This window comes from Erinaceus europaeus, chromosome 2 (genome assembly GCF_950295315.1).
Source record: "Erinaceus europaeus chromosome 2, mEriEur2.1, whole genome shotgun sequence".
Classification (NCBI taxonomy): domain Eukaryota; kingdom Metazoa; phylum Chordata; class Mammalia; order Eulipotyphla; family Erinaceidae; genus Erinaceus; species Erinaceus europaeus.
The window spans coordinates 44030429-44055224 of record NC_080163.1 but is presented as its reverse complement, the minus strand read 5'-3'; the positions used below and the strand labels follow the sequence as shown (position 1 = coordinate 44055224).

General features: G+C 41.3%; 2 protein-coding genes across 5 annotated transcripts in view; one reads left to right on the top strand and one right to left on the bottom strand.

The window, feature by feature from the left end:
* SLC23A1 (solute carrier family 23 member 1) overlaps positions 1 to 19308 on the top strand; it is a 37243-nt gene extending 17935 nt beyond the window's left edge. For 3 of the 4 annotated variants that reach the window (XM_007517540.3, XM_060179181.1, XM_060179185.1), the window contains 2 exons: positions 509 to 775; positions 5867 to 6307. In XM_007517540.3, the coding sequence (XP_007517602.2) occupies positions 509 to 756 (248 nt within the window). In that variant the 3' untranslated portion in view covers positions 757 to 775; positions 5867 to 6307. Of the gene's footprint in view, positions 1 to 508; positions 776 to 5866; positions 6308 to 18557 lie in introns of those variants that run through there. The other variant, XM_060179176.1, reaches the window with a different exon arrangement.
* The window catches only part of PAIP2 (poly(A) binding protein interacting protein 2), a 31175-nt gene continuing 10650 nt past the window's right edge, over positions 4272 to 24796 (bottom strand). Inside the window, exons 2-4 of the mRNA XM_007517541.3 lie at positions 15725 to 15888; positions 11070 to 11249; positions 4272 to 5302 (exon numbers count right to left, since the gene is read on the bottom strand). Coding sequence (XP_007517603.1) covers positions 5246 to 5302; positions 11070 to 11249; positions 15725 to 15862 — 375 coding nt within the window. The 5' untranslated portion in view covers positions 15863 to 15888 and the 3' untranslated portion in view covers positions 4272 to 5245. The remainder of the gene's footprint in view (positions 5303 to 11069; positions 11250 to 15724; positions 15889 to 24796) is intronic.

Sequence of the window (24796 nt, the reverse complement as noted above, 5' to 3'; positions counted from 1 at the left end):
TTTAAGTGCACACACACATTACCAAGTGCAAGGACCCAGGTTTGAGCCCCCATTCCTCACCTGCAAGGGGGAAGCTTCATGAGCAGTGAAGCAGTTCTGTAGGTATCTTTCACTTTCCCTATCTTCCCTTCCCCTCTCAGTTTGTATGTGTCCTGTTAAGCAAAGCAAAACAAAACAGCCATTGTGCAGGCAGGCACCAAGCCCCAGTGATAGCAGCCCTGGTGGCAACTAAAAAAACAAACAAACAAAAAACAAACACTGTATTATAAACCACTAAGCTCCCAATAAAATTATAAAAATAAATGAACAAGTAACAAAGCATAATAGAACAGGGCACACTGCTTCCATAGTAAAAGCCTCATTTAGGGTTCCCCAAATCCTTTTAGGGTCAAAAGACATTTGAGAATCAAAGCACTAGATTGTGAAATCTGCCTCAAGACTAGGTTATGGGAAGGGGTGGTAGCAGAGGGTTGCTGGCCCTGGTACGTGACCCACTGTACTCTTCCAGGGACCCCAGAGGAACGCGGACTGATCCAGTGGAAAGCAGGAGCTCATGCCAACAGTGAGACGTCTGCCAGCCTCCAGAGCTATGACTTCCCCATTGGGATGAGTGTGGTAAAAGAGACTGCCTTTCTGAAATACATTCCCATATGCCCAGTCTTCAAAGGATTTTCTTCAAAATCAAAAGGCCAGCGTCCAGTTCCAGAAGATACTGCAGAAAATACAGAAACTAACTCTGTGTGCACCAAAGTCTGAAACATTAGTTCCAGGAAAGGTTAGTTTATGCCTTTTCTGTTGAGGGTGAGAAATCATTCACATTCTTTTACTTTAAGCTAAAAACCCCACACTACTCAGTTTCCATTGTTGTGACATATTTGAGTGTCCTCAGGAGAAGGTAGACTGGGGGAAAGGCAATCAATATATGAGCTTTAGGTGGGTTTTCTTAGTCACTCTGGAGAGCAGAACTTCCCAAGGTATCTGGGCTGCTAAGAGGTTGCAACTATACTGAAGTAGTGAAAAAAAAATCTTTTTTTTCTAGTCTTCTAGGTACCTCAGTAGAAAATAGGTCAGCTGAGCCTGTGAGCCATATACTCCTGTCATAGACAATCCCAACCTTGCACTCCAATATGCTAAACAGTAAAACTTATTTAAAATTTTTTTTCTGCTAAGCAGTAAAACTTTTTATTTATTGGGTAGACAGCCAGAAATTGAGAGGAAGGGGAGATAAAGAGGGAAACAGAGACATCTGCAGCACTGCTTCACCACTTGTAAAGCTTTTCTTCCTGCAGGTAGGTACTGGGGGCTTGAACCCAGGTCCTTGTGCATTGTAACATGTGTGCTCAACCAGGTGCACCACCACCTAGCCCCTAAGCAATAAACTTTATGACAAGGATAAAGTTAAATACTAACAGCAGACAGGAAACAATCTCTTTTTTTATATTTATTTATTTTCCCTTTTGTTGCCCTTGTTTATTGTTGTTGTAGTTATTATTGTTGTTACTGATGTCGTTGTTGTTAGGACAGAGAGAAATGGAGAGAGGAGGGAAAGACAGAGAGGGGGAAAGAAAGATAAGACACCTGGAGACCTGCTTCACTGCTTGTGAAGCGACTCCCCTGCAGGTGGGGAGCCAGGGGCTCGAACTGAGATCCTTATGCCAGTCCTTGCGCTTTGCTCCACATGAACTTAACCCGCTGTACTACCACCGACTCCCAGGAAACAATATCTTATGTAAACTACTTTTAACAATGATCATAAAATGAGAACCCCATGAAATAGGATGACTTCAGTTGCCCTAAACCATGCCAGGATATGCTTTCACAGGATCAAAGGTTTTAAAATGGAGTAGCTGATTTTCTGAAACTTCTTTATCTGTGAGGCAGAGTGCTTGATTTTCTAAACACAGTAGTATCACTTTTTAAAATCCATTTACTTGTTGAATCACAGCATCATTCTGACATATGTAGGTTGGAGCTCAAACCTTGGACCTCTTGCATGAAAGTTTGGTACTCTACCCAATGTGCCATCTTCCAGGCCATGACAGTAAATTTATTTATTAAAATTTTTTTTTTTCATATTTATTTATTTTTCTTTTGTTGCCCTTGTTGGTTTTTATTGTGGTTGTAGTCATTATTGTTGTTGTTATTGATGTCATTGTTGTTGGATAGGACAGAGAGAAATGGAGAGAGGAGGGGAAGATAGAGAGGGGGAAAGATAGACACCTGCAGACCTGCTTCACTGCCTGTGAAGTGACTCCCCTGCAGGTGGGGAGTCAGGGGCTCGAACCAGGATTTTTATGCCCATTCTTGCACTTTGCACCACCTGCGCTTAACCTGCTACCGCCTGACTCCCGACAGTAAATTTAATATGCATGTTCCACTAGACAAGTTCCAACAAAATGAGAGTTTAGCCTACATGACTCCTTAATAGTAATAATAGCAGTCACTTACATAGAACTCTTGATGTGCTAGGGATTATCAGAAGTACTTTATGTATATTAACTAAACACAATCCCAAGATAGTGTTATTACTAACATTTTAAACAGTTTTAGGGTCCTAAGAGATAGCATAATGGTTATATGCAAAAAGACATTTGTGTCTGAGGCTTCTGAGTCCCAGGTTCAACCACCAGTATCACCATAAGCCAGGACTGAGCAGTGCAGAGAAAGATTAAGTGATTTGCCCATAATCACTGATTCATATCTAGAAAAATCTAGCTTGCCCTTGCTCTTATTTAGGCTACATTGTCCACCTAATTCATGTTTATAACCTATTGCAATGCACTCACTATAAACTGGCAGTATGTGGAAATGAACTCATCTGTGTGACTGAAATTAGAAACTTTTTAAACTGACAGTAGATGGAACTAAAAAAAAAAAAAAAATCACAGATCTAAGGGACATCATGGATGATCATCTCTTCTTCAGAGTTTCATTTGAAAAAAAAACAAATTCCTACAGAAGTTAGGAGAGTGCATACTGTACAGTGTGTGAGGAACCAGGTTGAAACCCCTGGCCACCAAATGGAAACACCATGCAAAGGTATAGCTTCACAAAGGGTGGTGTGGTGTAGTGTTCTCTCCTCTCTCTCGAGTGGAAGGAAAAGTCCACTGGGAGTGATTGAATAGTGCAGGTTCCAAGACCCAGCAAAGTTCTGGCTATAGAAATCAAACAAACAACAACGAAAAAATTATTTAACTAATGTTAAGATGATTATTAAACACTGATGCACAGGTGTTCAGACCAAAGCCACCCCAACCCCACAAAGCACACCAGAACTGACAACATGGTTTTAATCTTAAGCCTAACAAGCTCAAGAAAAGCACAGAGGACAGTACCAACAACAGAAAAGGATCACTAGTCAGAACTGTATGTGGAACATAGACATTGTTATCTCAAAGAAAGATTAGTCACAAACATAAACATGCTTGTGCAGGGAAATGGTGCCAGGTGACTAAACCAGTGGCCAGGGAGGTAACCAGTGGCTAGAGCACAGGACTTACATACCTGGTGGGTGGGGGGGCTTAGACAGGGATTAGTTAAGGGTTTACTTTACTGCTATATTTGGGACATAAGATTACAATCACACTGACATTATGCGTTCTAACAAGGCCTACTTTCTTGTCTTTTTCTTTTTTTTTTTAATATTTATTCCCTCTTGTTGCCCTTGCTGTTTTGTTATTATTGATGTCATTGTTGTTGGATAGGACAGAGAGAAATGGAGAGAGGAGGGGAAGACAGAGAGGGGGAGAGAAAGACAGACAACTGCAGACCTGCTTCACCGCCTGTGAAGCGACTCCCCTGCAGGTGGGGAGCCAGGGGCTCGAACCAGGATCCTTAGGCAGGTCCTTGCCCTTTGTGACACGTGCACTTAACCCTCTGAGCTACCGCCCGACTCCCGTCTTTCCCCATGTTTTTTGTTGTTGTTGCCCTTGTTGCTATTGTTATTATTGTTGCTATTGGATAGGACAGAGAGAAGTCAAGAGAGGAGGGGAAAACAGAGGGAGAGAAAGAGACACCTGCAGACCTGCTTCACCGCTTGTGAAGTGATCCCCCTGCAGGTAGTGAGCTGGGGGCTTGAACTGGGATCCTTGTGCCAGTCCTTGCACTTCATGCCATGTGTGCTTAACCCGTTGCGATACTGCCCAGCCCCCAAGGCCTACTTTCAACACATCTTGCCAGCAGGGTTGTCCAGAGGCACTGAGCCCACACTAATGTGAGTCATCACCACTGCAGAGTCTACATTCTAGCACCAAAAAAACACAACCATCATAATCAGTTCTACTATTATTTATTTTTTTAAATATTTTTGAAAAAATATAATTTTTTTACAATATTTTCAACTTAAACACTATTCACACTGAACACGTATGGCAGCTTAACCTACCCAAATATGAAGTTTAAGAAGCCAAAACTGTTCTAGCTTTGTTAAAAGAAAAGTTGTGCTGCAGACTATTGTAGTGATGGTTAACAAAGCAAGGGAAAGCACCACTCAAATTTTACAATTTGTTTGTTTTGGATTATGGGTTGGTCAAATGTTGGATTTTATACAGGCATAGCCATAATGTAGGGACTCCTTCAAAGAGATAAAATACTCAAATCACATATTTCCACAGATATAATAGTCGGAGCAGAACTCAGTATTTCTTACATGATAACATCATAAAAACCAGGACTAATTATCATGTGATCACTACCTTGTCACCTCAGTAACCAAAGATATATTTGACTGTTTGAGTTTTTCAAATTGTCTTAACAAGCCACCTTCAGAAAAAGTTTTTTCTTGAAAGGGACTAATGTAAATTTTAAATCTGAACAGAGATATCGTCTTAACAATTAAAACTTAATTTACATTTACTAATTTAAAAAAAGTTCAGACATTAACAATTGTCAGTTATCCATAAGGGTCTAGTTAAGCTTCAAAAAAGACAATTCAAGTTAGATTTAGAGGTCATTTTAATTTGGTACTTTCTTACAACTTGACTGGTGCTTCTTTCCTCGCTGTCTTCACATCAGCAATGGGGCCAATTCTATTTTCAGTAAATGTTTGACAGCTTTTTTTTTTTTTTAACTTAATAACAGTCTCAGCACTTTTATTAAGCATGCAAGACTAACAAAAACTTTGGCAATGCATAAGTGTAACACAGTGACAAGAGAGAGCTTTTACAATTAAGTCTTCTAATACTGCCTTCACAGTGTGGAAATTGTGCTACATCCACCAAAAGAGGGCCCCGTCTACTCCAATATTTTAGTACTTCACCCCAGGAACAAACTCCTTTGCATTTGGATTCAGATTGCTCTTGACCTGGAAAATAAGTACATAGAAAGGCAAGTTCATTAACAACAGATGGCTTCAGATTTGGACAAGCATTCAACCCAGATCCACATGCAAAAATATCTTTTTGAAGAAAGGATACAAGACAAAAGCAAGAACTCAAAATTGTAAAGTTAAATTTAACACACACACACACACATCAGTATCAACTTTCTAAAATAAAATTTATTTTCAAATCCTATTTTCTTGTAAACATAATCAGAAACAAACTTCACTAAACAAACAGAATAAAGAATTTTGTTAACTTTATTTTCTTTTTGTCACCAGTTATCATTGGTGCTTGGTGGCTGCATGGTTCCTCCACCACAGTTTCCTGGTAGCTTTTTTCTTTTTTTTTGTTGTTTTTGATAGAGGATCAGAGACAGAGAGGGAGAGAGGAAAGACCTGCCACATACTTCTACCCTTTGTGAAATTACCCCCTTACAAGTAGGGACCAGGTGCTCTTAACTGAGTATGCCACCACCTGGCTCCAATGCTTAACTTTCTGTGAGGGAGTGTTGTTTTTCTATAACTGCTGTATTCTAATTCCCACAGGAAGCATGCTATAAAAAAGGAAAAGAAAACTACACGGAAAGTCAGAAGAACTAAGTTGGAATCCTAGCTCTACCCCTAACTTCCTATGTAAGCCTGAAGTCAATCCGGGACTCCCATTTGTGCATTAGTTTAAAAAGAAGAGTGGAATAACAACAACAACAACGGGCCAAAGTTTCTTAAGGGTTTTAGAGACCTGTCACCACTATTCTATCTATACCTCTAAATCTTTACTTTCTTAAATAGTCAAGTTAGCATGCAGGGATTAACTGGAAAATTCTAACTACATACTGAAGTACAAGTTGACGGAGACACAAAAAGAAACCAGAATGATAGTAAGACCTAAAATGTAAGCATTCTGGCAGACTTTTAGACTGAAATCAGACCCTGCTATGTTATTTATTTCAAGACCAAAGCCTATTAAACAATATGTCGGAAAAATAATTTGTTTATAATATCCAATATCCTTGGATAGGACATTCTCACTTCTCTCAGGGAGAATATTATCAAAGTTACAAAGTGAGGTTAAAAAAAAGTTCTTATGGGGCTGTGCAGATAATTCAATGTTAGTGCACTGCCTTGCATACATGAGGTCCTGGGCTGATGATTCTTGACACCATATGAGAGTAATAAGGGGAACATGAGTAAAAAGCAGTGCTGTGTTCTCGCTCATATAAAGTTAAAAACAAAACAAACAAACAAAAAACTAAAGGTGACTTAGGGGCCGGGCAGTGGCACACTGGATTAAGCACACATAGTATGAAGCACAAGAACTTGTGCAAGGATTCTAGTTTGAGTCTCCATTCCCTACCTGCAGGGGTGGGGATTGCTTCACAAGTGGTAAATCAGGTCTGTAGGTGTCTAGCTTTATCTCTCTATCTCCCCCTCCTCTCAATTTCCCTCTGTCCTATCCAGGAAGAAAAAAAAAATAGAAAAAAATGGCTACAGGAGCAGTGGATTTGTAGTGCAGGCACACCAAGTTCCAGTGATAACCCTGGAAGCAAAAAACAAAACAAAACAAAACCCTAAAGGCGATCTTTACCATGCAATCTTTTGGCAGCTACAAAAGAATAAGCAAGAATTAAGTAATCAATCTCAAAGGGCCAGATAGTGGCACAGTGCACCTAGGATAACACACAGGCTACAACCGGGGTTCAAGTCCCTGTGTGTGTCTCTCCCTCTCCCTCCCCTCACCCCTCCTGATTTCTCTGTCTCTATCAAAATAAATCATCTCAGACCAAGTTCAACAAATCAGTTTCTATATAATGGAATTATACTGGGTTTAGTTTAAATTGAAACATTTGCCCATTATAGGGTTTAATTTAGCAGGAAATCAAGAATATTTGTAGAATGAATAATGTAGCTATAAAACAAACATCTCAACAAACTGGTCAGATCACAAATCTGTTCATCTGGGTTAATGCCATTTACTACAACAAAGGCTATGCCACTATGTAGTTTACAAAGTTCTCTATATACCCCTTTAGAATAGTTTCCATATGCCTAATAAGACAGACTGCCTGGGAGTTGGGCAGTACGCAGCGCATTAAGAGCATGTGGCGCAAAGCGCAAGGCCCAGAGTAAGGACCCCAGTTCAAGCCTCCGGTTCCCCACCTGCAGGGGTGTGTCTCTTCACTGGCAGTGAAGCAGGTCTGCAGGTGTCTATCTTTCTCTCTCCCTCTGTCTTCCCCTCCTCTCTGTCCTATCCAACAGCAACAATGACATCAATAATAACTACAACAACAGTAAAAAAACCAGCAAGGGCAATAAAAGGGAAAATAGATATTTAAAAAAACTTAAAAAAAAAAAAGACTGCCTGTAAAAATTCATCTGGGAGTGCTTTTAAAGATTAATATGCTGGTGACGCACTGGGTTATGGGCATATGGTACGAAGTGCAAAGACCCGCTCTCAAGGATCCCAGTTCAAGTCCCTGGCTCCCCACCTGTAGGGGGATCACTTTATAATTGGTGAAACAGGTCTGCAGGTATCATTCTACCTTCCCTTTCCCTCTCAATTTCTCTCTGTTCTATATATAAAAAAATAATAAGAGGGAGTCAGGCGGTAGCACAGCAGGTAAAGCATGTGAAGTGCAAGGACCGGCTGAAGGATCCTGGTTCCAGCCTCCAGCTCCTCACCTGCAGGGGGTTCGCTTCACAGGCGGTTCGCTTCACAGGTGGTGAAGCAGGTCTGTAGGTGTCTATCTTTCTCTCCCCCTGTCTTCTCCTCCTCTCTCCATTTCTCTCTGTCCTATTCAACCATGACAACATCAATAACAACTACAACAATAAAAAATGAGCAACAAAAGGGAAAATAAATATTAAAAAAATAATAAATAAATAAAAATGGTCACAGGAACAGTGGATTCATGGTGTAGGCACCGAACCCCAGCAATAACCTTGGAGGTAAAAAAAAAAAAAAAATCAATATGCTTAGATGGCTGATTCTGCAGGTCTAGCATATAGCTAAGGAACCCTTTTTTTTTTTTTTTTTGCCTCCAAGGTTATTCCTAGGGCTCAGTGCCTCCACTATGAATCCACTGCTCCTGGAGGCCAGTTTTCCCATTTTAGTTGCCCTTGTTGTTATTCTTGTTGGATAGGACAGAGAAATCGAGAGAAGAGGGGAAGACAGAGAGGAGGAGAGAAAGACACCTGCAGACCTACTTCACTGCTTGTAAAGTGACAACCCCCCCCCCAGCTACAGTGTGGGGAGCTGGGAGCTCATATCAGGATCCTTAGATCCTTATGCCAGTCCTGCTGCAACTACTGCCCGCCCCCCCCATTTATTTTTTACAAACATTTATTAATTATTTTTTAAAGTTTTTTTAAATTAATTAATGAGAAAGATAGGAGGAGAAAGAGAAAGAACCAGACATCACTCTGGTATATGTGCTGCCAGGGACTGAACTCAGGACCTCATGCTTGAGAATCCAATGCTTCATCCACTTAGCCACCTCCCGGACCACCCCATTTTTGTTTTTAATGCTTCATTGGTAAATGTGATAGAAAGTTTTTTAGTAGTCTTAGATTAGCTCCAATGTGTTATGAACATTCACCTTAGCTAGGCTAGGAAACACTGTATAGAGAACAGAAGACAACTGCAAAAATATTTCAGTTTCATGGATAAAGTCAAGATAACTCTTATGGAAACAAATAAGAGACTGTAAATGAGGACAGAAAGGTTAAAATTCATACTTATCTTGATTTTAGTAAAGGACTCACATTCTAGTCCAGTACTGATGTTTAATTACAACAATTCCTGGAAACCTCATTGCCACAGATACGCCACCATCAACTAGGCACTCAGAAAACTAAAAAGTTCAAGTATAATATAGGCAGAGAACATATTTTTCTGCCAAAAGCTTATAAAAGTACTCACTGAATCACAATAAAAATCTTGGATCAGAAAAAAAAAAATCTCCCAATTTTACTCCTGAAATCATATTAATTCTGCAAAACTGTTAAAATGACTAATATAGAAGAAAAATGAGGGCTAAGGAGATAATATAATGGTTATGCAAAGGTCTTTCATGTCTGAGGCTCTAGGATCAACTCCCAATACCACTATAAAAAAAGAGCTAAGTAGTGCTCTGGCATCAAATCAAAAACCAAAACACACACACAAAAAGAAAAATGAAAAACGCCCAAATATTACCTTTCAGAAAAAAATCTTGTAAATTTCACTAAATGTTTATAATAAAATTAAAGAGCAAACTACAGGATATTTTTATATGAGCAATTCACATGGATATATGGTACATACTTTCTGGATAACCGTTTTAAGACAAGAGTATCCTAGAGCAGCATAGCTATCCATCAAGACTAAAAGTAATGACAAGAAGTTTTTTAGTAGTCTTAGATTAGCTCCAATGTGTTATGAATAGTCACCCTAAGTCGAATGTAATTCCTGAAGGGAGAGTTTTTTTTTTTTTTGCCTCCAGGGGCTCACTGCCAGCCCTACAACTCTAACACTCCCGGTGGCCATTTTTTTCCATTTTGTTGAATAGGACAGAGAGAAACTGAGAGGGGAGGGAAGATAGAGAGGGAGAGAAAACAGACACCTAAAGACCTGCTTCACTACTCATGAAATGGACCCTCGCAGGTGCGGGAGTAGGGACTCGAATCCAGATTCTTGCACGGGTCCTTGTGCTTGGTACTATGTGAGCTTAACCAGGTGTGCCACCACCACCACCCCTTTTTCTTATATTTATTTATTTATTTATTCCCTTTTGTTGCCCTTGTTGTTTTATTGTTATAATTATTATTATTGTTACTGATGTTGTTGTTGTTAGGACAGAGAGAGATGGAGGAAGGGTGAGAGGGGGAGAGAAAGATAGACACCTGCAGACCTGCTTTACCACTTGTGAAGCAACTACCCTGAAGGTGGGGAGCCGGGGCTCGAACCGGGATCCTTACTCCAGTCCTTGTGCTTTGTGCCACTGTGCCACGTGCGCTTAACCCACTGTGCTACAGCCCGATTCCCCCTACACTACCCCCTTTTTTAATTGCTACCAGGGTTATCACTAGGGCTTGGTGACTGCACGAGTCCACCACTCTTGGCAGCCACTTTACCCTCTTTATTATTTTATTATTTTTTTTTGAAAAGACAGATAGAAACTGAGAGGGGAGGTGGAAATAGAAAGAGAGTGGGACTGGGGAGTGGCATACCTGATTAGCACACATATTTCCAAACCCAAGGATGTGGGTTCAAGCCCTTGCTCTCCACCTCCAGGGTGTCCATTACACAAGTGGTGAAGCAGGTCTACAGGTGTCTTTCTCACACTCTCCCTAGCTCCCCAACCTCTCAGTTTCTATCCTATCTTAGGAAGGAAGGAAGGAAGGAAGGAAGGAAGGAAGGAAGGAAGGAAGGAAGGAAGGAAGGAAGGAAGGAAGGAAGGAAGGAAAAAATGGCTGCCCAGAGTAGTGGATTCATAGTGGTGGCATTGAGCCCCTGCGATAACTCTGGAGGCAATAAATAAACAAACAAACAAATATATAGACTTACAGTACTTGCTTTACCACTCATGAAGCTTCCCCCTGCAAGTGGTGGTCAGGGGCTTGAACCCAGGTTCTTGTGTGCTTAACTAGGTACACCACTGCCTAGTCCCCTAGAATTCTTCCTAAACAGATGGTTGATTGGTGGCTTTCCCACTTAATTGGAAGATGAGCTAGTTTTTAAAAAGATGAAAAAAAAAAAGTAACTTTTTACCACAAGATCTTCCAGAGAAGAGCCATCACTGATAACAAGGTCATTAAACTGGTCTTGAATTTGGTCCATAGTTTGTGGGAGATCTCGAGCTGGAATAAACCACTCATGTTCTTCTTCCTCTTCCAGCATTTCTTGGAAACAGCGTTCAATAAATTCTTCTTCCCATAATTCCTCTTCTATCTAAATTTATAGTAAAGAGTAATTTTTAACAATTTGGTAAGACTACACTAGGAACAGCTTAAAACATCTTGAATTAAACAATTTAAAAATCAATGTTGCCCTACTTCTTGCTTTGCTTTCTGTGCTAAGGGGGGGAAGTTCTAGTTTTAAGGTAAACTAGAAAGATCTGCTTAGGGTTTTTTAACAAGTCTTTACTTGTCTTAGCAATATTATTTTTCCCATTGAGGGTGGAGTGCTTTCACTGAGGAATGCATATCAGAATTACCTGTGATACTTTAAAGAGCCACATAAACAATAGCCCCACCCAGAATTGACTGGAAAAAATTTTTTATTACTGGATAAAAAATTATTTATTACTAGAAAAAATTAATTACAGGATAGATAGAAATTGAGAGGGGAGGGGGGACAAAGAAGGAAAGAGACAGAGAGACACTTGGTGCACTGCTACAACACTGGTGAAGTTCCCCCTTGCATGCGGGAACTGGTGACTTGATCCTGGGTCCTTGCACACTATAATGTGTATGCTTAAGCCAGGTGCACCACTACCCAAACCCCCCCCCAAAAAAATTCTTTTTTGAAAAATTTTATTCCCTTTTGTTGACCTTGTTTTATTGTTGTAGTTATTATTGTTATTGATGTTATTGTTCGATAGGACAGAGAAATGGAGAGAGGAGGGGAACACAGAGGGGGAGAGAAAGATAGACACCTGCAGACCGCTTCATTGCCTGTGAAGCAACTTCCCTGCAGGTGGGGAGCCGGGGGCACGAACTGGGATCCTTAGGCAGGTCCTTGCCCTTTGTGCCCCGTGCACTTATAACCCTCTGAGCTACCGCCCAATTCCCCCCACCAAAAAAAAATTCTTTAAAGGACAGGACTAGGGGGCCAGGTGGTGGCACACCTGGTTGAGTGCACGTTATAGTGTGCAAGAACCTGGGTTCAAGCCCCTGGTCGCCACCTGCCGAGGGAAAACTTCACGAGTGGTGAAGCAGGGCTGCAGGTGTCTCTCTGTCTCTCTCTCCCTGTCTCTCCACCCCTCTCAATTTCTGTCTCTATTCAATAATAAATTAATAAAAAATATTGAAATAAAAAAGGACAAGGCTAGAGCACAAGTAATTAATACTCAAGGAACTGATTCTCATTGAAATAAGGCTATGTTGTCTTGCAGCCCAGGAGGTAGTATAGTGGATAAAGCACTAGACACTCAAACATGAGATCCTGAGTTCAATCCCCAACACTTCATGTGCTAGAGTGATACTCTTGATTCTTTTCCGCATATTCTCTCTCCCTCTTTGCTTTGTCTTTCATTAATAAATAACTCTTTTAAATAAACTATACTGTCTTATTCCTGAATATTCATCATTGGGTATAGCAAAATTAAGCTGATTAAATTCTGGAACTAGATAGAAAATGAGAACTGACTCCAGGAATATGGAAATAAAAGATTTTATCAATGTATGAGTGCTCTAAGCTCTAAAGAGGATAGTGGTGAGATTTTCAGGCTGAGTATGCTAACAATTCCAGGTGAAAAAGAAAACAATTTTTATTTATTTATTTTCCCTTTTGTTGCCCTTGTTGAAAAGAAAACAATTCTGTACCTTACTGCATATACTTGTCTCTTCTTATTTTTCTTTCACTACAATGGAACAATCTGATTAGTGCAGATTCCCAAATCTAAGTGCTCACTAGAATCATCTTAGAGCCTTTAAAGAACAAGTTTTTTTGGAGGGCAAGTGGCACAACCAGTTAAGCACACATAGAACCATGCACAAGTATCCAGGTTTGAGCTCCCACTCCCCACCTGCAGGGGGGCTGCTTCTAAGCAATGAAGCAGGTCTGCAGATGTCTATCTTTCTCTCTCTCTTCCTATTTCCTACTCGTAATTTACTTTGTCCTATCAAATGAAATGGAAAAAGAAAGAAAAAAAAAATGGCCACCAGGAGCGGCAGATCTGTAGTGCTGCTACCAAGCCCCAGTGATAACCCTGGAGGTAACAAAAAAAACAAGTTTTTGTAGCCTAGGAGGCATGGTGTTGGGAGTCTCAAGCATGAGGTTCCCAGTTTGATTCCCAGTATCATATGTGCCAGAATGAGACTGGTTCCCCTCCACACTCTCATAAATATTTAAAAATAAAAAGCAAGTCCTGAGCCAGGCGGTGGCACACCTAGTAGGTAGGTGTGCATGTTACAGTGTGTAATGACCATGGTTCAAGCCCTTAACCACCACTTATTTATAGGCTGTTTTCTTTCTCCCTATCTTCCTTTCAATTTCTCTGTCTCTATCCAAAAACAAACAAATAAAAACAAGTTCCACCAAAAAAAAAAAAAAAAAAAACTGTTGTTGTCATCATCAAACTGTCTTTAAGATTCAGAACTACTGGGAGTCAGGCAGTAGTGCAGCGGGTTAAGTGCATGTAACGCAAAGCGCCAAGGACCAGTGTAAGGATCCCGGTTCGAGCCTCTGGCTCCCCACCTGCAGGGGAGTCACTTCATAGACGGTGAAGCAGGTCTGCAGGTGTCTATCTTTTTCTCCCCCGTCTTCCCCTCCTCTCTCCATTTCTCTCTGTCCTATCTAACAATGACAACAATAACAACAACAATAATAATTACAATAAAAAGGGTAACAAAAGGAAATAAATATTTTTTAAAAATTTTGGGGAGTCGGGCTGTAGCGCAGCACGTTAAGCGCAGGTGGCGCAAAACACAAGGACCGGCATAAGGATCCTGGTTCGAACCCCGGCTCCCCACCTGCAGGGGAGTAGCTTCACAGGTGGTGAAGCAGGTCTGCAGGTGTGTCTATCTTTCTCTCCTCCTCTCTGTCTTACCCCATCTCTCTCCATTTCTCTCTGTCCTATCCGACAACGACAACAACAATAATAACTACAACAATAAAACAACAAGGGCAACAAAAGGGAATAAATAAATAAAATAAATATTAAAAAAAAATTTTGAAAGATTCAGAATTGGGGCCAGGTGGTGGTGCACTTGGTTAAGTGTGCACAGTACAGTGCGCAAGGATCCAGGTTCAAGCCCCTGGTCCCCACCTACAGGGGGAAAGCTTCACGAGTGGTGAAGCAGAGTTGCAAGTGTCTATTTCTCTACCTCTCTATCTTTCTCTCTCAATTTTTCTGTCTCTATACAATAATAAAACATTTTTAAAAATTAAAAAAAATATTCAGAATTATCTTGGTGGGGGGTATAGAACTTTGGTGGTGGATGCAGACATAGAACTATATCTTGCGCATTATCTAACCCTATAAACCACTATTTAATCACTAAGTTATTGCAAAGAGCAGTTACGACTAGTAGTAATCAGTACCCAAATGAAATAGTAAGAGAACAGGTTAAAAAAAGGGGGGAAGTCATTCGGTAGCGCATGCAGCAGGTTAAGCGCAGGTGGCGCAAAGCGCAAGGACGGGCGTAAGGATCCCAGTTCGAGCCCCTCGCCTCTCCACCTGCAGGGGGGTCGCCCCACAGGCGGTGAAGCAGGTCTGCAGGTGTCTATCTTTCTCTCCCCCTCTGTCTTCTCCTCCTCTCTCCATGTCTCTGTCCTATCTAACGACAACAACAATAACTACAACAAAAAACAAGGGCAACAAAAAGGCAAAATAAATAAATAAATATTAAAAAGTTAAAAAAAAAAAAACATTTCAGGGCTGAGGACACAGCATAATGGTTATGCAAAAGGCTCTCATGTCTGCGGCTCCGATGTCCCAGGTTCAATCCACACAGGCCCACCATAAGCCAGAGCTGAGAAGTGCTCTATCTTTGTCTCTTTCTCAATAAAACAAGTTAAAACAATAAAATTGTAAGGTTGGGAAGATATCTCAGTGTTAGAGCAGAGGGCTTGAATCACTGAGGACAGATATCTTTTTTTTTTTTAATTTATTTATTCCCTTTTGTTGCCCTTGTTGTTTTATTGTCGTAGTTATTATTGTTGTTGTCGTTGTTGGATAGGACAGAGAGAAATGGAGAGAGGAGGGGAAGACAGAGAGGAGGAGAGAAAGATAGACACCTGCAGACCTGCTTCACCGCCTGTGAAGCGACTCCCCTGCAGGTGGGGAGCCGGGGTTCGAACCAGGATCCTTATGCCGGTCCTTGTGCTTTGCGCCACCTGCGCTTAACCCGCTGCGCTACAGCCGACTCCCGAGGACAGATATCTTATCCCCAACATTGCATATGCCAGAGCTGATCTCTTAGCCCACTCTCTCTCTCATAAAAATTACAATGATAGGGAGTCTTTCTCTCCCCCTCTCTGTCTTCCCCTCCTCTCTCCATTTCCCTATGTCCTATCCAACAATGACAACAATAACTACAACAACAAGGGCAACAAAAGGGAATAAATAAATAAAAATAAATAAGTCCCATTTTTTTTAAATAATAACAATGAAAACTTTAAATGATTCAGGGACAAGAATGACTATTAGTTGAAGACTGTCATGACTATGATAGAGAACATATTTTATAAACAAAACTAACTTGTCTGTTGAATTCCTCTTCATTTTCCATCCACATGTACTCTGCAAATGGATTGTCATCTTCATGAGAATGACCGTTAATAATCACATCTTCATTGATGATGCTTGGGCTAGTACTGCTGCGACTTGGATCTTTCATGGTTGGCGTTAGTTGTCGTTTTTAACCTTTAAAAAATTAATTTAGTCAGTTAGGCATTTGTCTGATTTTAGTAAGTAAGCACCTACTAATAGGCTTCATGGTTAGATGTTAGCAGGCCATTTGCCACTGAGGACTGTCCTAGTGCTCCAATAGTTCCATCACTTGATACACTGATGTACATAGTAACTCGGTTAGTTGGAAAACTTCATTATTTCCTAAATGATTTTAATGTTTCAGGAGTAGCTGAGAATAGCCTAAATTCATCTAATGTTTATATATATATATTTAAATTTTATTTGCTGTCTTAATGAGATAAAGATATACAGAGAAAGATGCACAGAGAGCAACCAGAGCACTGCTCAAGTCTAGCTTATGGTGGTACTGGGGACTGAACCTGGGAACTTAGATCCTCAGGCTTGAGTTTTTTACATAACCATTATGCTGTGTGTCCAACCCTGAAACTTTTTTTTTAATCTGTTCTCTTACTATATGAAAGGTAAGGTTTATAAGGTTTTTACATAACCATTATGCTATTTCCCCAGCCCCATCTAATATTTACTAGTAATAATCAATGGAACCCTCAAACCATCTTTTTTTTTTCTTTTCTTTTTGAGACCGGTAAAGAAAGACACCACAGTACTGTGGCACTGCTCATGAAACTTCCCTTACATGGTGCTCCCATGTGGTTCCAGGGGTTCCAACCTGAGTGGTTGCCTGTGGAAAAGTGTGTGCTCTACTGGATGAACTATCTCTTGGCCTCAAGAACACTTTATTTTTTAAATGGTATTAAAAAGCCCAGTGAGGGGGCCGGGCAGTAGCTCACTGGGTTAAACACATATAGAAGTGCAAGGACCGAGGAAGCCAGGTGGTGGTGCACCTGTTTAAGTGCACACGTTACAGTGCCCAAGGACCCAGGTTCAAGCCCCTGGTCCCCACCTGCAGGAGGAAAACTTTACGAGTAGTAAGAAGTGCAAGAACCCGCACAAGGATTCTGGTTCGAGTCCCCGGCTCCCCATCTGCAGTAGAGGATACTTCACATGCGGTGAAGCAAGTCTGCAGGTGTCTATCTCTCCACCCTCTATCTTCCCCTCTTCTCTCAATTTCTCTCTGTCCTATCCAATAATAATAATAAATCATAATAATAATAAACTGATTCAGTGAAAGGCAACAATCTTTTAAAAATAACCTATTTAGGGGGCCAGATGGTGGTGCACTTGGTTAAGCATGTGCAAGGACCTATTTGCAAGGACACAGATTCAAGCTCTGGCCCCCCACTTACAGGGGGGAATCTTCGTAAGTGGTAAAGCAGGTCTGAAGATGTCTTAGTTTCTCCCTGTTTCTCCCCTCCCCTCTCAATTTCGCTCTGTCCTATCAAATAAAATGGGGGGTGGTGGCCTCCAAGAGCAGTGGAATACTGCTGGCACCAATCCCCAGTGACCAGAGGCAAAAACAAACACATACAAAAAAACCTATTTATTAATGAGAAAGAGAATATGAGAAACTGACCATCACTTTGGTACATATAATGCCTGGGATCAATCTCAGGACCTCATGCTTAGACATCCATCACTCTAGCTCTTTATACTACCTCTCAACCAGCAAACTTTTTTTTTTTTTTAAAGATTTATTCGTTAAGAGAAAACAAAAGTCAGGGCATCATTCTGGCACCTGAGATATTAAGGGTTGAATTTGGAACCTCATGCTTTTAAGTTCTGTGCTTTAGTCACCAGGCCACCTCCTGGGAAACAAACTTACTTTAATATTTAATGGCCTCTTAGGGGGTCAAGTAGTGGCCGTGGCACACCTGGTTAAATGCACACACTACAGTGTTCAAAGTTCAAGCCCCTGGTCCCTACCTGCAGAGGAAAAGCAGTGCTGCAAGTATCTCTCTGTCTCTCTTTTTTTCTCTCATTCTCTCTCTTATCACCCCTTCCCTCTTGATTTCTGGCTGTCTCTAACAATAAATAAATTAATCAGAAATTGAGAGGAAGGGGAAGATGGAGAGAGACAGAGACATCTGCAGCACTGTTTCTACCACTTGTGAAGTTTTGCCCCTGCAGGTGGGGAGTGGGGGCTTGAACTAGGTCCTTGCGCATTATAACATATTATAAAATATGAAAATTTATGCCTTACAAACTTCTACTTTGTCTTTAAAATATTTATTTTTGATAAGATAGAAATAAATTGAGAAGGGGGGAAGAGACCTAGAAAGGGAAAGAGAAAGACACCTGCAGCACTACTGCACCATCCATGAAGTTTCCCCCCATGCATGTGGGGACCAGGGGCTTGAACCTAGGTCACTGCGCATGGTAACGTGCACTCAACCAGGTGTACCACCATCCAGCCAGAACTTTTACCCTGTTAATGTGTCAGTTAGGCTAGGTCATGCTACTAGTTCTTGAACAGAGTAAAAGAGCAACTGGGGAAGTGACTTGGGAGGTGGCACAGCAGACAAAGCATATTAGATAATCAAGCATGAGGTCCCAATTTCAATCCCCAGCACGGCATAGATCAGAGTGATGCGCTGGTTCCCTCTCCTCTCTCTCATAAAAAGATATACATGGAGAGAGACAGAGAGAGTGAAAGAGATAGTGACTTGAAGTGGTATTCTGACTTTTTCTCTCTGCCTCATGTTAAACACACTAGTTGTCTTTCCTTTCTCTTATGTTAGTAAACTTTTTTTTTTTTTTTTTAGGAAAAGTCTGCCTCAGCAAATCTCACAGTCTGGGAATTTAAAGGACTCCCTATTTGATGCCATCAGCAAGAAATAAAATATAAACAATTATTAGAAAAAAAAAAAAGGGCACTTGACACAGCTCTAGGTCAGCTTTTTGCCCATTATCTCATCAAACAACTTCTGACTTTGGTATGGATCTCAGAGAAGGGCAAAAAAAAAAAAAAAGGGAAGGCCATTCGGGAGTAGTAATAGGTGTAAGTGTGTGTAGCTGTGACTTAGAAAGGAAGAGAAAGCAAAACCATAGAAAAGGTGGCAAATATATACAAATATAGACAGATAGTTACAGAACTAACAGTTAACCTGTATCTGCAACCTTGGGAGAACTACTGTAGCTTTCAATGGAGGGAATGGGGATATAGAACTCTGGTGGTGGGAATGGTGTGGAATTATACCCCTGTTATCTTATAATTTTTGTAAATACTGTCACTAATAAAATTATAAAAATAAAGTCTATGAAGGACACTAAATGACATGTAGTATTTGGGAAACATCATAAATGAAGCCAGTAAAAATTACCTGGATCCTAGGTCCTAATCCTACACCCTTAAATATCTGAGGGAAGAAACTACTTTGAGAGGAGAGAAAAAGGCTGCTGACCAAGTTTCTGGATGCAGCCAGTCAAGTGAAAGCTAGATGGGGTGTGAATCGCTTACTTTCAGAATGCTGAGATCTACAATTATTATATTTATATTTAAAGAGCTACAGTCATTTAAAGCACAGTGTTCTAATATAAGGTATCAAAATTTTTAATTTTTATGATTTTTAAAAATATTTATTTATTCTCTTTTGTTGCTCTTGTTTTTTTAATGTTTTCTTTCTTTTTTAACTTTATTTTATTTATTTGTTATTTGATAGAGACAGAGAAATTGAGGGCAAGGGGCGATAGAGATGGAGAGAGACAGAGAGACACCTGCAGCCCAGCTTCACCACTCGTGAAGCTTTCTCCCTGCAGATGGGGACCAGGGGCTTGAACCCAGTTCCTTGCGCATTGTAGTGTGTGTGCTTAACCAAGTGTGCTACCACCTGGCCCCACCCTTTGTTGTTTTTTTATTGTTGTAGTTATTGATGTCATTGTTGTAGGATAGGAGAAATAGAGAGAGGGGAAGACAGAGAGGATGAAGAGAAAGACAGACACCTGCAGACCTGCTCTATCACCTGTGAATTGACTCCCCTGCAGGTGGGGAGCCAGGGGCTCTAACTGGGATCCTTACGCTGGCCTTTGCACTTTGCACCACCTGCGCTTAACCCGCTGCGCTACTGCTCGACTCCCAATTTTTTTTTTTTTGCCTCCAGGGTTATTGATGGGGCTCAGTGTCTGCACTATGAGTTCACTGCTCCTGGAGGCCATTTTTCCCATTCTGTTGCCCTTGTCATTGTTGGCATTGCTGTTCTTGGATAGGACAGAGAGAAATGGAGAGAGGAGGGGAGGATGGGTGGGAGGTGGGGGGAGCAAGACACCTGCAGACCTGCTTCACCAATCATGAAGCAACCTCCCTGCAGGTGGGGGAGCTGGGGACTCAAACTGGGATTCTTGCGCTGGTCCTGGCACTGCACCATGGGGGCTTAACCCAAGGCACTACCGCCTAGCCCCCTCGATCTGTTCTTTCAATGTTTATATATTTATTATTGGATAGAGACAGAGAGAAATTGAGAGGGAAGGAGGAGATAAAGAGGGAGAGACAGAGAAGCCTGCAGTACTTCCACATCACTCATGAAGCTTCACCTCCCTGCAGGTGAGGGCTAGGGGCTTGAACCTTGGTCCTTGTGCATGGTAACATGTGAGCTAAACCAGGTGCACTGATGAATTGTTCTTAACTGTTCTTGGACCACGTGCTTTATTGTGCCTTCTCTGTGTTTTTGCTGTGTTTTTTCTACAAAACTTGAGTTTTCAGTTGAAACACAGCAAGGTTTACAATTCAAAAGTATTTGAGGGGGAGAAGGGAATTCATCCAACAAAGCACACACTGGGCTTGAGCTCAAGGTTATCACATGGAAGCACTTGCTCAGGGTAAACTTCCCAAGCAATAAAAAGGTGCTGTAATCTCTCTCTAGTCCCTCACTGTTTATCTTAACCATGGCAGGTGGTGGTGGGGGGGGTATGTGGCACTAAAGAGAGATAGTAATCATCAGGATAAGGAAAGGCAAACAAAAGACCAAAGAAAAGTCTGGAAGGAAAGGCTAGTGAAGATGCTTTGAGAATAAGAACTTGGAAAAATTCCTTTGTTTTCTGGGGAGCACACACCATGGCCATGTGTCCAGTGCTAGGAAGACACTCAAAAACATAAGAAAAGGGGGCTAGGGGGGTAGCACATCCTGTAGAGTGCTAGATGCTAGACTTAAGTCCTAGATCCCCATCTGCAGACAGGAAGCTTTAGATGCAGTGAAGTATAGAGAGCATCCAGAGACCACATCTCTGCCCAGCCCTCCAGCTCAACCCAGTTGAGAAACTTTAAAGAACAAGGAATATCAAATATCACCTGAGGCTACTTTGGGAACCCACCAAGTCACCGGTGAGTGAAAACACCTGTGGCTCATGGAGAGATTCTTGGGGCTAAAGCCCATATCTACTCCTGAGTGGCTGGTAACAGTCTGGCAGTTTGCCAGTTGAGGAGCCATTCCCGTCTGTTTTACCAACAAAAAGAGTGCCGAAGGGAGGAGAGGACCCCCCCCCCCAAGACTCACCAAATGCAAATATGAGTCTCCACTGCTACTGCCCTCAAGAGGCTGGAGCAGCAGGAAGGAAGCCCTGTGCTGATAAGGGGGTGGGAGAAGGCAGAGAACTGATCAGGAAACTCAGAAGAAGATCTATACCCTGGTGGTCTAGCAGTGGGGTTGTATAGTAGAAGGCTTTCCATATTGCTCTCCTGATGAGAACATGGTGAATAATTTGCCTCAGAACCTACAGACTATAAACTATAAACTTGTTTAGAAACTCACAGGAACCAGCAGTGCTACTTGGCTTGGCAGAGAAGCTGAATTGAGCCCCGGAGCTTTGGATCCTTGGGGTGTGGGAGTCTCTTTGCATAACCACTGTGCTATCTCTCCCCCACCCTGATTTATCTCTTGCTTAGGAGTGATAAAGCTAAAAAACCCTACTTATAGCTAAAAAGCCCTCAGGCTACCATAACCTACAGGGAAGAAAAAGAACAAAAGAGCCTTTAATAGTCACTGTGCTTCAACTCAGGGATTGAAATAATATTGAAACAACTGTTAATTTCCACAACTGTGAACTCTTTACCTTACTGAGACAAAAGTTAATCCAGGGGAGTTGGGTGGTAGCACAGCAAGGTTAAGCACACGGGGTGCAAAGCGCAAGGACTGGCGTAAGGTTCCCAGTTCGATCCCCCCTGCTCCCCACCTGCAGCAGTCGCTTCACAGGTGGTGAAGCAAGTCTGCAGGTGTCTTTCTTTCCCCCTCTCTGTCTCCCCCCCATTTCTCTTTGTCCTATCCAACAATAACATCAATAATAATTACAACAACAATAAAAAAACAAGGATAACAAATGGGGAAATAAATATTTTTTAAAATATATATTTTTAAAAAAAGTTAATCCAGGCAAGAGTGATCAGTGGACTGAAAAGTACTGAGAGAAGGATCTCATAACACATTATAATATAATAATGGTTAAGCCAAGGAGAAACATTGAGAAATGAACCAGGACAAAAGTCCAGCTAAAAGCCCCCCATGGTAGAAACACAGAAGAATGAGATCAACATCCAAATGCTTAATTCCTTAGCTAAGGAATTAAGTCAGAAGAGTGAGGACAGAATTTGAAAGAACTGTCATCAGAAATGCAGAAACAACATATGAGTCTCTGAAAGAAAGCATTAGCTATCTCGAGGTAATTAGAAAGCTGAAAACTGAAATAGCTGAGCGAAAAGCACAACTAGCTGAACAAGCTAATACATTATCAGAACAGGGTAACAAAATAGCTGAGCTACAGAAAACAACAGAGGAGAGAGAGGATAGAATAAATGGCGCAGAAATTAGAATTACCAAGATTGAGGATGATTTAGAGAAAACTAAGAAAGTAAGAGATCTCAAAAAGAGATTAAGAGATACTGAAAACAACAACAGAGGCATATGGGATGACTTAAAAAGAAATAATATACGCATTATAGGCTTACCAGAGGAAGAAAGGGAGGGGAAGAAAGAGTTCTACAGGACATAATAGATGAGAACTTCCCTAGTCTAGGCAACATAAAAGACATAAAGTTTCAAGAAGCCCAGAGGGTCCCAAACAGAATTAACCCAGACTTAAAGACACCAAAACATCATATTTAGAATGAAAAGGAATAAGGATAAAGAAAAGATCCTGAAGGCTGCAAGAGAAAAAAGAGTCACCTACAGAGGAAAACCCATAAGATTAGCAGCAGACTTCTCCACACAAACACTACAGGCCAGAAGAGAATGGCAAGATATCTATCAAGCACTCAATGAGAAAGGCTTTCAACCAAGACTACTGAATCCTGCTAGACTGTCATTCAGACTAGATGGAGGCATAAAAATCTTCTCAGAAAAGCAACAGTTGAAGGAAATCAACTATCACCACACCTGCCCTGAAAGAAGTTCTGAAAGGTCTCCTCTAAATAATCAGATCACCATAAACATGCCATATATAAGAACACACTAAAAATCTACAATAATGGCATTAAAATATCTTCAATCTATACTATCAATAAATGTCAAAAATAAATAAATAAATGTCAATGGCCTGAATTCACCTATTAAAAGGAACAGAGTAGGAAGGTGGATCAGAAAACACAACCTAACCATATACTGTCTGCAGGAATCCCACCTAACTCAACAAGACAAACACAGACTCAAAATGAAAGGATGGAAAACTACCATAGAAGCTAATGGACCACACACACACACACACACACACACACACACACACACACACACACACACACACACACACACAGAGGCAGGGACAGCTATGCTCATATCTGACACGATAGACCTTAAATAAAATTTAGGGGGTTGGGCAGTGGCGCAGCGGGTTAAGCGCATGTGGCGCAAAGTGCAGGGACCAGCGTAAGGATCCTGGTTCGAGCCCCCGGCTCCCCACCTGCAGGGGAGTCGCTTCACAGGTGGTGAAGTAGGAATGCAGGTATCTATCTTTCTCTCCCCCCTGTCTTCCCCTCCTCTCTCCATTTCTCTCTGTCCTATCCAACAACGAACAACATCAACAATGGCAATAATAATAACCACAACGAGGCTACAACAACAAGGGCAACAAAAAGGGGGGGGGGGAAATGGCCTCCAGGAGCAGTGGATTCATGTTGCAGGCACCAAGCCCAGCAACCCTGGAGGGAAAAAAATAAATAAATAAAATTTAAAAATAGGGATGGGCATTACTTAGTGTTCACAGGATTTATTTAGTGCTCAAGAGGACTTAATGATTATCAACACCTATGCACCCAAGGAGAGGCCATCTAAATACATCAAACATCTACTGAAAGAGCTACAGCAATATATTAACAGCAACACAGTAATAGCAGGGGACTTCAACACCCCACTCTCTCAACTTGACAGATCATCCAGGCAGAAAATCAACAAAGAAACTAAGAAGCTAAATGAAGAGATAAACTAGAACTATTGGACATTTTCAGAGTAAAAATGGTGAATTCACCATTTTCAGCCCATCTTGGATGGAGCTTGAAGAAATGTTACAGAAATAAGTCAGAAACAGAAGGGTAAATATGAGATGATCTTATTCACAGGCAGAAGTTGAAAAACAAGGTCAGAAGAGAGAAAAACTCTAACTGGAGTTGGTGTATTGCACCAAAGTAAAAGACTCTGGGATGGGTGGGTGGGTGAGAGTTCAGGTTCTGGAACAAGGATGGCAAAGGACCTAGTGTGAGTTGTATTGTTGTGTGGAAAAATGAGAATGTTATGCATGTACAAACTATTGTATTTACTGTCGACTGTAAAACATTAATACCCCAATAAATAAATAAATAATAAACCCTGGGGAAAAAAAGCAGTGAAGTATTCCTGCAGATGTCACTCTCCCTCTCTCAATTTCTGTCTCTATCAAAAACAAGGGGAGATGGGGAGCTGGGCAGTAAGGTTCAGCGCACGTGGTGCGAAACGCAAGGACTGGCATAAGGATCCCAGTTCAAGCCCCCCTGCTCCCCACCTGTAGGCAAGTCACTTCACAGGTGGTGAAGCAGGTCTGCAGGTGTCTA